Source organism: Pleuronectes platessa, chromosome 1 (assembly GCF_947347685.1).
Source record: "Pleuronectes platessa chromosome 1, fPlePla1.1, whole genome shotgun sequence".
Classification (NCBI taxonomy): Eukaryota; Metazoa; Chordata; class Actinopteri; order Pleuronectiformes; family Pleuronectidae; genus Pleuronectes; species Pleuronectes platessa.
Window position 1 is genome coordinate 12401294 of NC_070626.1, and position 12022 is coordinate 12413315.

Genomic DNA, 12022 nt, shown 5'->3' on the forward strand with positions numbered 1-12022 from the left:
AAGGTGAAAAACCAGCGTCCCAATGAGGTATCTGTTTGCCGAATAATAAAATACTTTCTGATAATTTCTGCTGAATCATATACAAAACCTGAACATGTTCAAATATGTCAGTATTTTCTTCTGTAACAATTCTTAACTTAATACATACGTGCTAAAATCCTTCCTAACCCTGCCACTCAATCTTTGGCATCACTGATACGTCATTTCTTTGACACCTCCTCTCTTGAAGCGTTTACACCTGGTTGTCGTTATATTGTGGGCTGGAGTGCTGACCCTGCATGCCTCCGGTCGCTGCCCCAATGGCAGCCTCCTGGGCCGCGGCCTGGACATGGGGGTTCTTCCAGGCTCCTGTGGCCCACTCCGCCTGAGCTTTGGACATGCTGCCCTCACTGCCACGGTAGAAATTATGGATCTGCAACAAGGTAAGACAACAAGTTATTATCAACAAAACCATTATGGCTGCATACATTTTAGCTGATAGTATTAAAAGGTATTTTCAATTAGACCTAATTAGTTTAAATCATCTAAAGCAAGCTAGATTTCTGGACTGATAAAAGCCCATTCATTATTTTCCATCACATCAAAATATAAAGGAATCTGTAACATCTGCAGAAGATCATACTAAAAGGATTAAAACACCAGAAATGCTTTTGATGAAATTGAATTGCTGTTGAATAAAACATCCCAAAAGTCATCACTCCAAAACACCTCTCTACTTTCTCTTTTTTAAAAGTTCAAATTCTTACCCTGGTGAGGGCGATGAAGGACAGCGAGGCCACAGCCGTGAACATGATCGTAGGAATCAGCATGACCAGTGCAATAAAAATATTATAGCTGAAGAAGGAGATGGTCGCCAGCCAACCACTGAAAAAAGAAAGAGATTACATTTACCAAATTTCATCCAGAAAAGTTAGGATATTCCTTGTCAGGATACTTCCACTGAACATCTAGACGTTAAATGCCAATAATTGTGTGGACTTTAATTGCTGCGATATAAAGATTCAAAGTTTTATGGCTCATACATGAGGAGGTCCAGTTGCACATGGTGACATTTATAAACCTTATGGAGGCTGTCATAACATTCGCTCCTGATCATCAGCCTGAGTCAGGTGACATTTTGAGGATGATTTTAACAGCCTCTCAAAATCTAATAACAGGACCATCAAGAATGTTATATGAGGGTAATTTCTGACGACCCATCACTGACACGTTAATGAAACCGTTGAACGAGGACCGTCTACCTGTCTACCAGTCAGTTTTTCTCTCAAAGTCTGATTTAGCTTTCTATAGTAAACAACTTCTGATTTTTATTGTTAGCTTGTGGCAGAGAAGTTAATGACTCACTTAAAAATGCGCAAAGGAATATGTCAGAACTTTTACTGTGACTGAAGCACTTGAGTTGCACTTGACTGGCTCCAAAGAAACTGACTCTAAAGCTTGTTGTACTTGAGAAATTTATTTAAATCTTCATAACGATTTGACTTGAAAGACCATATATATATATAAAAGAAATGACTTCAATGGAAAAATTGCTAAACGTACAAAAATGATCAATTTAAATACTGTAATTTCTTCATACTGTGAGTGTAGTGAGCTCATAAAACAATTTGAAAGAGATAATGTTTTCTCCTCTTACCACACTCCCCACCCAGGGATGCCGATGCTTTGGATGATGCTGATGCCGACTTGGGCCATGAACACAAAAAAGAACAGCATGTAGTTGAAGGAGCTGTCATTCCTGAGAAAGAGAAAAAAATTATAACAATTATAACACAGTATAATCTAATAGTTCACATGTGATGTCGTATTTTCATGTTATATTCTGGGTCATTTAAATGATTTGATCTTAATTTGGTTTCAGGTGGTGTCAGGCAATGAACATATCTAGCAGTGCATGTTGCATCAGGTCATCTTCTACGTAACACACAGGCTTCCCCCAACTCACAACAGATATGCTTAGACCTGAGAGATAAAGGCATTATTTAAACACAAGCTCTTTCTGTTGGTGGCCCAGTCAATGGTCACGTGTTAGAGCTGGATAGTGATATCCATTTCAGAATAGGGTTTCCAAATGGATCTGGTTAAAACATTTATCTTTACTGGAGGTTCACTGAGTTCAAGTCCTAAACTTTAGTTAATGAAATGGGACTTCACCTTGTCCTCATGTAAATATTCTAATATAGAAGCCTATGGTAACTCTGGAGTTTCTCAGCTGTAACCTATGAGGAGAAACCTGCATGCTCACATCCATGGTTCTTCACATGGCATGAGAAGAAAATACACTGTGATGTAGGATTTCTCTAAACCGGGGGCTATAAAGGGGCCCCAATTTACATAGGGGGGCAAATTATATGTCCAACATCAATGCACAACTCCTGATTCAGTAAGGGGCATTAAGTTATTACTTCTTTACAGCAACTGCACTAGCAAAATGCAGCTAAACAACTTTCAACGAGAATGTCAGGACTTTTTATGTGACTTACTTGAAGGCCTTGTAGATGGGCCTAAACCAACAGACGTAAGAGCAGGGAGAGAACATGAGGAGCCAGATGATGGCCAGTCCAAAGTTGGTGACTCCACCTCCACCGAACATCCAGACAAAGCATCCGATCAGATTCACTGCGAGTGTGGCGCTGTTCACTGTGGGAAAGCGACAGAGATATCTTAGGCAAAGAAGCACCACATCATCTATTTGAACCACGCAAAGACATGCACGAAGATGAAGACAGACAGCCTTTTAACTTAATGTCCATCCAGTTATTATTCATGCAGCTTATCCTTTAAGGGTCAGAGGGGAGCTGCAGACAATCCCAGCCAATATTTGGTGAGTGGTGTGGTACACAGTTGGCCGTTGTACCACAGGACCCACATACAGAGATAAACAACCATCCAGGATCACACCTACAGGCAATTTAGAGTCTCCCATGAACCCTAGCACCATGTCTTTGGAAAGTGGGAGGAAGCAGGAGCACCAAGAGAAAACCCACGCAGGGAGCATGCATTAAACAACCCTGAAATATCTAATTAGACGCACAGGACGGCTTGCGTTCCCTGAATAGCCTTTCTGTGTGGTTCCTGTTCCAGTCATTCTCAGTAATGTTATGAGTCGACTGTCCTCTCTACATAACTTGCACTTATGTGCTAATTGAATCTCCGTGCTTTGCTTCTATATTTCTTCTCTAAACTAGTAAAGTTTCAAACTGTGTTCCGCAGAGAAAATGTAAAGTGCCTTGTAGGAACATTATCAAGCTAAACACAGCTGCAACATGACAGATATTAAACAAACACTTCAATTTCCCCAATGCACGGCAGTAACCCATTCAAATCAAGCTGTTAATGGCATGAGACAGAAACGAACTGATGAAAAAGCAATGTGCATGCAATATGTAGTGCAGTGTAACATATGGCGATCCACATTCAAGAATGACCAATAGAAACAAGAGGGGCAGAGAGAAGCAGCACATCCAGTAGCAGATTGAGACTTTGAATACCTGTTTCTGTTTATCGCCTGCAAAAAGAAAAGAGGTAATGATAGAGAGTTTAGGGCAACAAATACATATGATTAATCCTCATTGAAAACATATTATTGACTGTACCCTGCAAACAAATTAAATCAGCTGTGTTTAGCTGCAACCTTTGCATCATCCGTATCCCAGCCCCGCTTTTGTTTACACTATTTAAATGCCATTCTTTACAGTTACACATTTTGTTCATCTTTTCCTACCAAGTATACATCTACCTACATGGCTTTTTATTTGCCGCTCTTCCTCTGCTCCCTCCTCCCTCACCTGCCTTCATGGACGGGCAGGGAGCCTCCAGAGCAGAGCTCCATCACAACCACCATTGTGCCGCTTGTTTATGGTGTAATAAACTTTGATGAAAGTGCTTCTGGTGAAAATTATTTAACACAATTTTAAACTTAACTGCTCCGCTCAAACCAAGGCCATCTGGTCAGTGCCATGACTCATTAGCAAATAAAAAAGTCAGGATGTTACAGCCGCGCCAATAAAAGTAAAAATGTTTTTGGAGCTAAAGGATCCTTGTAAACCACCAGCCGTCTGTTACGTAGTTCTTATCATGAGCTAAACGTGCAGGAGAGGTTAGTGGGACCTCCAGGAGAACCCAGGGGATTTCATTTTCCTTTATACGGACTTCTGCTGTATCTGACAAAAGAACCAGTTTCTTTTTGCTGTTTCAAAGCGGTGATCTAAGCCCTGCAGTTAACTATCTATTCATCACATATATTACATTGTAAAATGACATGCTGAATGTCCCACTCACACATCCACAGGTGGTACATTTTCTTGCACATGCTGCGATGCTGCTCAGGGATCTCGTCAAAGTCCTGGTAGAAACATGGCTTGAGTGGAATGAATCCGGGCAGTGGGGGGAAATTGGGATCTGCAAAAAATAGTATAGTATGGTATATACACATATATATATAAATATATACATTAATCCATGCATGCATAAGGCATACTCTATATGACACCATTTTTTAATTACAACACATATATTTCTCAAGGCGCTTCACACAGTAAGGTCAAGAACTTAAAAGATTACAAGTAAATACAGCAAAATGGGGGTGAGAGGGAAAAGCGGACCGACCTGCCATGTGGATACACTCTCAAGTCTGCAGCTTAGATTCGCTCCTTCTTCGGTCTGCTGATCCTGTAACACAAGGAGACACTGCAGGTTGGGACTAGTTTCCATAGCTCCCTTATGCATGCGTTAATTTGCAGTTTATTTTACATATGTGTGTGAGTACATCTTTTATTTCCGTTGCCAAATGGAGCAGAGTAATTTCGGGGGGGGGGGAATAAAACATTTAACAGAGGGAGCTATACGATATGATGAGACTTTCTGTCGGGGGATTTAATAAGCTAGCCCTCCAGGCACGTCTCAATGGTGGTGATTACATTTTAACGACCAAGAACACACACCAGACGCACACACACACACACACACAGAGGGGAGAAGACGCTCGCACGCCGGCTGCATTCACAATCTGCATTGGATGGATAAATGTGGCGGTGATATTCATGTACATGTGCGGACAGTTTGACAGAGAGCTGGCCATCATAGGCAGGAATTACGGATTCCAAAGGGAAACCTATAATCTGCTTACCTCCTCCAGAGAGCAGCCGCTTCTCTTTGCCCACGGTCTCCTCTGAGCGTCAGCTGCGTGTTGAACGAACTATAACTAAGACAATAAGACGATTTCTGCAGGCAAACTATGAGACTATAATAATATTTTCTTATTGACGCTATGGCACGAGCAACAAATCCTAAGTATCCCGACCCTTGACCAATCACCGTGCGTAAAGCTGCTGTCACTTTGATTCAGACCAATAGGCGGATTATTCTAATCCTTGACGTTGTATTGTTGACCCAATCACTGTTCAGCTCTCTGTCCATGGTGCTGAAACCAGCCTATCAAACACTTGCAATACATTTCTATCGTGATTGGAAGTTGAAAATTTCCTTTTTTAAATTTTGAATACAAATTTGCATGCATACAACATATAAGTGATTCGATTATACTGTACATCAGAGCTAACAGCCACAAATACTAAGACTGGTGGTGTTAATTTTTTTTTTTCTTATGTCCTGCATTGAGTTATTATTATGGAGGCTGTATTTGGAGTATTTTGATTTAATGACACTAAATACTTCTCCAGATTAGAGAGCTGATTGTATTCCTCCTTTCTCCACAGCCTCTTCATTTCACATTAAGTTTAAAAAAGTGGTAAAAATGTATAATTGGTTTAACAAATTTGACTTTTATTTTTATTTTAGAACATTGGACGAAGATTGAGAACATCCCTTATATGTTTGATGGCTTACCGCATTAATTAAGATGCTAACCATCAGACAGTTGTTGTGAGCAAATGTTAGCGACCACAAAATGATGCTAGGGACATGCCTTCAGATGTACCTTAGCGTTAGCAGGTGTCCCGGACTTTTAATCGCAATAGCGCTACGAGCCGAACCTGAAGGTCAAAGGTAAATCTGACTGGCTCCTGGCTTGTATGGCAGCACTATGGAAGCCATGTGGCTTACTCAGCAGATCAGACATCATTACCTCTATGCCTTTGTAAACTGTACATCTGCTGCCCCAGCCAACAGAGTCAAAATACATTGTTATGCGTTACATAATTTGGTCACAACTACATGCATCAGTAATAATGATCCAATAATATACCACTGACAGTGGATATTCTACATAATAATAATAATAATATACATACTATTATATTTAAAGTACAAAGTCAAGTCTCTTTTTTAACCAATCCATGTAATGGAGTACTTTTCTATTGTAGTTACTCTTTAGTAAAGAACCTGAATACTCTTTCCCTAACTGGCACTATGATTCCAATTCCCTGTGTGCAAGTTCAGCTGAAACACATTCCATATATTAAAAAGTGCCATCAGTCAGGTCACTGCCCATAGCTTGGCAAACTTGAATATGAGATACTGCGTGGACTCCAGCTGGTGATGCTGTTTCACTGTTACACTTTCAGCAAGTTGCTCAACTGTAATTCATGATATAACTGAAGGATTAATGCCTGGGTAGTTTTACAGCATTTATATTGTTACAGTGACATTAATCAAGTGCAAGTTCACCGACAGAGAATAAGTCAAAAAATAAATATCAGACACTGAAGGGTTAATGGTTTCTAACACTTCTTTTATATTGCAGATTTATTTTGATACTGAGACTATAATTTCCACAACTGTATTTTTTCCCCATATTCCTGACAATATTTTACACTATTATTGAACCTCTCCCCCAGGTTCCAGAGTTCAATGCGACTTTGAGGATATAATTTGTATATGAGATTACACTACTACACAAGTTTATGGGTTTAGTCCCAGTAAATAAGTCTATAACACACCACCAGTGTTTTAGATGTTTTTTCTGTTTTAGGTGCTCTAATATTCACTGTACCTGCAAGGTGCTACAATAGCCAAGGAAGGAGGCTATTTGTGTTGTTATTGTCTCTCTGACATAAATATTTGCCAATGGGCTGAGTGTTGCTAATATTAATTATTAGGTTTTCAGAAAAAATCTCTCATGCCTATCATTTAAATTAAAGACATACAGCTGTGAATTGGCAGAAATGTTAAAATCAATAACTTAGATTTTAATGTAGAATAACGGCAAACATTTTCACAAAAGCAAGAAGTTTAGTAGGTTTCAAATGTTTCAAGGTAAAAGTAGTCACCAGCAATGAACTCCACCCAGGGTGTATTCATTAGGACTTCTTTTGAAATCAACAATTAACCAAATGTGGAGACGTGGCAGTGTCTTCACTTCATTTCACACCTTTCAGCAGTTCAAGGCAATTATGCAGCAGTGTGATCCTTGTAATTTTAACGAAACACTCTCTGATGAAGGGCTGCTGGAGCCTGATGTATCAATTAGATGTGCGTCTTAAATGTCGTCGCTGTGCAAGATGCTGAGCTCCTCAGCAAATGAACTGCAAGCCAGAAGAAGTCAAATAATGGAAACAAGGATGTTACTCAGGAAAGCTCAACAGTCCCATTACATTCAATCAAGCTGCACCAAATTCCACACACACTCATAGATATTACTCATCTAAGTGTGCTTGATTTGTTATCATGATCAGGGCATTATCTCTTGAGATATTCACAAACATTGTAAAGAACACCCTATCTCACAATGTTCAAGAAAATGGGAAAAAATATTTTGGATCTCCCCTTTGGATGATGAATAAACATTGGTATGCTAATGCATATCAGAATTTCCCCTGTTTTTAGATAGCTTCATGTGAAATAAATTACATCAGCCACAAAATAAAGAAATGATCCGTACTGTAGAGCAGTGTGGTACCTAAAAACATTTACTTATGTATTGAGTTACTTGTATTTTACTTGAATATTTCAATTTTGTGATACCAAATACTTTAATCCACAACCAGACCACATGACCTCGCAATGTTTAAGGAAGTGAAAGAAAAAAACCCTGTATCTGCTTAATTGAATCCCGTCCAAATCTTAGGTTCAGTAGTTTTTAGCGAATCCTGTTCACAGTCAGACAAACAGCAGGATACTACAACCTCTTGCGGAGGTAATGAAAATAAATATAAATAAATAAGGCTGAGATGCAAATAAAGAGGTAATTGTTTGATAAGTAGAATGGACACGGGCGTAGCAAATCCTCGAGTGGAACCTGCTGATCGCTCTTATCATGAGTCTACATATGTGAACAAGGCTGCTGCGAGCGTCCATTCATCCAAACGTCCATTATCCAGACAGATACACAGTTATCTTGACCCCTTTGGTAAGTGTGCCAGCTCATATCGGACTGAGGCAGGTATTCACTGGAGAATGCACATTCATCGTGCTTGGCACTGAAACTCCTCAGTCAATCAATTCATAATTCTCTTTTGCATAGCCCAAATAATTGCAGATCAGAATTTGTCTCATAGGGTTTAACAAGCTGTGACGTCCTCCAAGTGTAGGGGAAAAATAACTTTTTACAGAGACAGACAAATTCAAATCAGTAATGGAAGCGTCTGGAGGTGGAAGTCAATGTACAGGAGAACACAGAATGTCTGAGTTTACAGTCTGAGCACACTGAGACCTGCCTGGTACCGGAAATACAAATGTTTCAGTTCAGCCCAAACAATAACAAGCCTTACTGTACAACACACGGACGATAAAAAGAATACATCTTTTCTCAATCATCACATTACTGTCTGTCGTATCAAGGCCACTAGGGATGGAAAGCCTGCTACAGCTGTCTCCTCTCCCTCCCCTAATCTCACACTGTCACTCCCTCCACTCATTTTCCCTCTCCGCTCTCCATTAATATTTATCAGAGGTAGTTCCAGTCTAGACAAGCTTCTGACATGATGTTTGAAGGCCACCATGTCATACGCCTCACACAGAGAAGAGTTGGCCCTGAGTGATCTCTCTTTCTTCTTCCCTCTGAGCTCGTTCTGCCTCTGTCGTCTCCACAGCCCTCACGGCCGCTGTCGAAGGGACCATGGCTTTGCTCCTTTCTCTCACACCTACGGAATGAGATTCTGATTCAGAAGCCACTTTTAAGCTAATTAGGACGAGAGCTGCTTCTTTAAGTCGGTAATGGCCGGTTCTCTATACAAACTGAGCCCACCTACTCCCTCCCCACTCCAGCTCACCAACAGCGCTTGGGAAAGTCAGATTTCCCTCCCGTGAGCTTTGCCAACACGGCATTGATGCGACACAATGGGTCTTTTTCTGGGCCCTCTTTGCTGCGCGCTTGTCATTAAGCTGGAAGGGGTGTGGACAGAAAGCAGGAAATGAAGTATTGAGAAAGACAGAGTGAGAATAAGAGGGATAGGAGGAAAAGAGAAGGAAAAGAGGGGAAAGACTAGAGGAAGTGAAGGAAGAGAGAGCATTTATCGAATGTCAGAAAAATGTATTTCACATCTTATACATCATTTTCCTTCAGATAATCTACAAATATGTAAATTAATTTAGATTAATAAAATTCAAAATTTAAGTAAAGCAAAGACGGGGGGCAAATTCATATTTCATATTCAAATTCATATTTTTTGCATAATTTTAAACAAACAACCGTTTTGTTATTGCTTTGTGCAACTAAAAAATGTACCTTTATAAAAAAAAACTCAGGTTTGTACTGAGGTTTGTACTTCTATCCTTATTGGGACATTATATTGACTTCCATTCATTTTAGACAAACAAACACAAACCTTATCCAGAACCTTAAGAAACAACAAACATAACACTAACCTTAACCTAACCACAATTCATATCTTAGAACTAACTCTAAGCAGGACCCCATAAAGGAAGATTTGCCTCCTCAGGACCAGGCTTGTATCCTCATGGGTTCCACTGGTCCTGACAAGGTCGGTGTTTGCACAAGGGGTTACAGAAACAAAAACACACACACACGTTAGTCCACTTGTTTCATATTGTAGACACTTATTAATCCTCATCACTGGGTGAGTAAATGCACTTTAAATTAGGGAGAGATAAGTGTCTGTTGTTCGACACTCAATATCCCTGCTTGATGCTCTCAGTTGTGGCCCAGTGCCAGTGCACCCCGGCGCCATTGTCCTGTGATAGAAAAAAAACATTTGCCCACTCACCCTCTAAGCCCATGTGCCGCCGTTGTCTTAGTTTCTATGGAGACCCTTTCCTCCAGGCCAAGCATGTGGAGGGCACCCCTCCAGCGGAAGGAGGTGGAATAACATTGTGGCAGGGCAATCATACACCAAGCTCATTTACATATCCAAACATGAACTATGGACATGCAGCATGCAGTGTTTGTCTACTAAACATTATCACTGCAGTTGATTCAACTCAGCTGGAAACGAAGGACACAGTATTATGATTTTTTATAATTATTTCTTAACGACACAAAGGTTGGTTCTGTCGTGCGTGAATACAGATTTTTTTTTAGTTATCTCAGATGAAGAGGAAGCTATAGAGCACAGTGTAGAAATGTCTGTCTTGGCACACAGGTTTCATTTAGCATTCTGATCACCGTCACTCCCTTTGTACAGTTGACATGAATGATGCATGCCCCTGTCTGGGCCTGGTGTGGTCGTTGCTCATCACCTTCAGCAGGGGGCACTGTTCTATCTGTCCATGCCGGTGAGTGGGTGGTATTTCCTTACCAATTCAGGAGACACACTGTTGTCAGATGGAACTAGGTGTCTCTGACCTTGAGGGAGATGAAAGACAGCCACCACGGAGGCTACTGTACTCAGCATTCAAATACGCAAACCTCACACACTAGCCATTGTAACACGTGACCTCGAGACAAGGACACAAACAAAAGAGGGGGGGAAGCGAGGCGAAGAATGTAAATCATATCTGTTATCGTTTCTGGACTACTACATAAAATATTGACTGTTGTATTTTAATAATATCTATAATAATAATGATAATAATAAATAACTTGATTTCAAAAAGACAATACAAAGTCCTTCAAGAAGAGGACAAACATACACAAGTAAACAAAACATGGCAGACAAGAAGCAAATTAATACAACATCATCAAAGACAACAAATGATTTACACTGGTGAATCATTATTTTGTTTAATTTGAAATCGCATGCTAATCTTTTGAAATAACTTTTTACATCTGACAGATACAAATAAAGCTCATAAGCCAAATTGACTTCTCTCTCTTTTGAAGACTTTGATGATTGAAAAGCTAGCAAATAATTGGCCAGATAACAATGGAAGCAAAAAGGCGAATGGCAGATAATCGTCATTAACATATTTTACGGGGGCAGTAATTGTGGCTGTGACTGACTTCCATGCATAGACACACTGATTGCTATTTAATCCAGCAGAGATTCAAACTGCTTTGAGGAGGACAAGAAGGAAAATCGGTGTTATATAATCATTTAGATGCTCTTTGAAAACGCATCATAGGAAACCATAAACATATATGTATTGAAGGAATTTAATGACCCTGTCTTTACTTACTTAGTTTACACAAAAGCGCAGTGGTTGATATATATTGGTTACGGTATATTATTATTCTTGCTGTCATGCAGTATGACTACTTTATGATCCATGCACCACAGGGTGCCTAATGAACCTTGTAATAAAATCATCAAGATACATATCATCACAATTCCCGGTCCCTGTGAGAATAATACACTCGTCTGATCTCATGTTCTCTACAGACGATTTACTTAAACGACTGCTTCAATCACCCACAATCTCTTGTGGCGATGACTGGAATGTAGCACTGAGTATGACGTATGGGTTCTTTATGACTGGAGGTGATGATTAGTAAGTGTGTCATCACCATTAGGCAGGACCCATAATGTGCCGTTAGCTCGTAGAAGGACACCAGAAATCATTGTTATTACAGTTAAACAATTCATTCTGTAGTGTCGTGTGTGTTTGGTTCTGCTTGAAAAATCTAATACTCTCTAATCTAGTGTTAGAAATGCATTGACTCTGCTCCTATGCAGTCATGCAAAGCAAAATGACCTTCAGTGACATATTCAGTTTTTACAATCAG

General features: G+C 40.0%; 1 protein-coding gene across 1 annotated transcript; it reads right to left on the bottom strand.

The window, feature by feature from the left end:
* Positions 1-232: 232 nt before the first annotated feature.
* Positions 233-4673, bottom strand: LOC128440740 (secretory carrier-associated membrane protein 5). The gene is made up of 6 exons (XM_053423590.1): positions 4609-4673; positions 4282-4401; positions 2484-2640; positions 1637-1738; positions 747-864; positions 233-412 (listed from the first exon to the last, which is right to left on the bottom strand). Exons 1-6 carry the CDS (start codon positions 4613-4615, stop codon positions 233-235), a joined length of 684 nt encoding a protein of 227 aa, XP_053279565.1. The 5' UTR covers positions 4616-4673.
* Between the last annotated feature and the right edge of the window lie 7349 nt (positions 4674-12022).

What these genes read in the sequence shown, in the direction of transcription:
- LOC128440740 (XM_053423590.1), bottom strand. An exon ending in AATGTACCACCTGTGGATGT is followed by an intron (nt 2,641 to 4,281) that starts GTGAGTGGGACA and finishes GCTTTCCCACAG; the next exon opens with TGAACAGCGCCACACTCGCA. An exon ending in CCTTCATCGCCCTCACCAGG is followed by an intron (nt 413 to 746) that starts GTAAGAATTTGA and finishes ACCTTGTTGCAG; the next exon opens with ATCCATAATTTCTACCGTGG.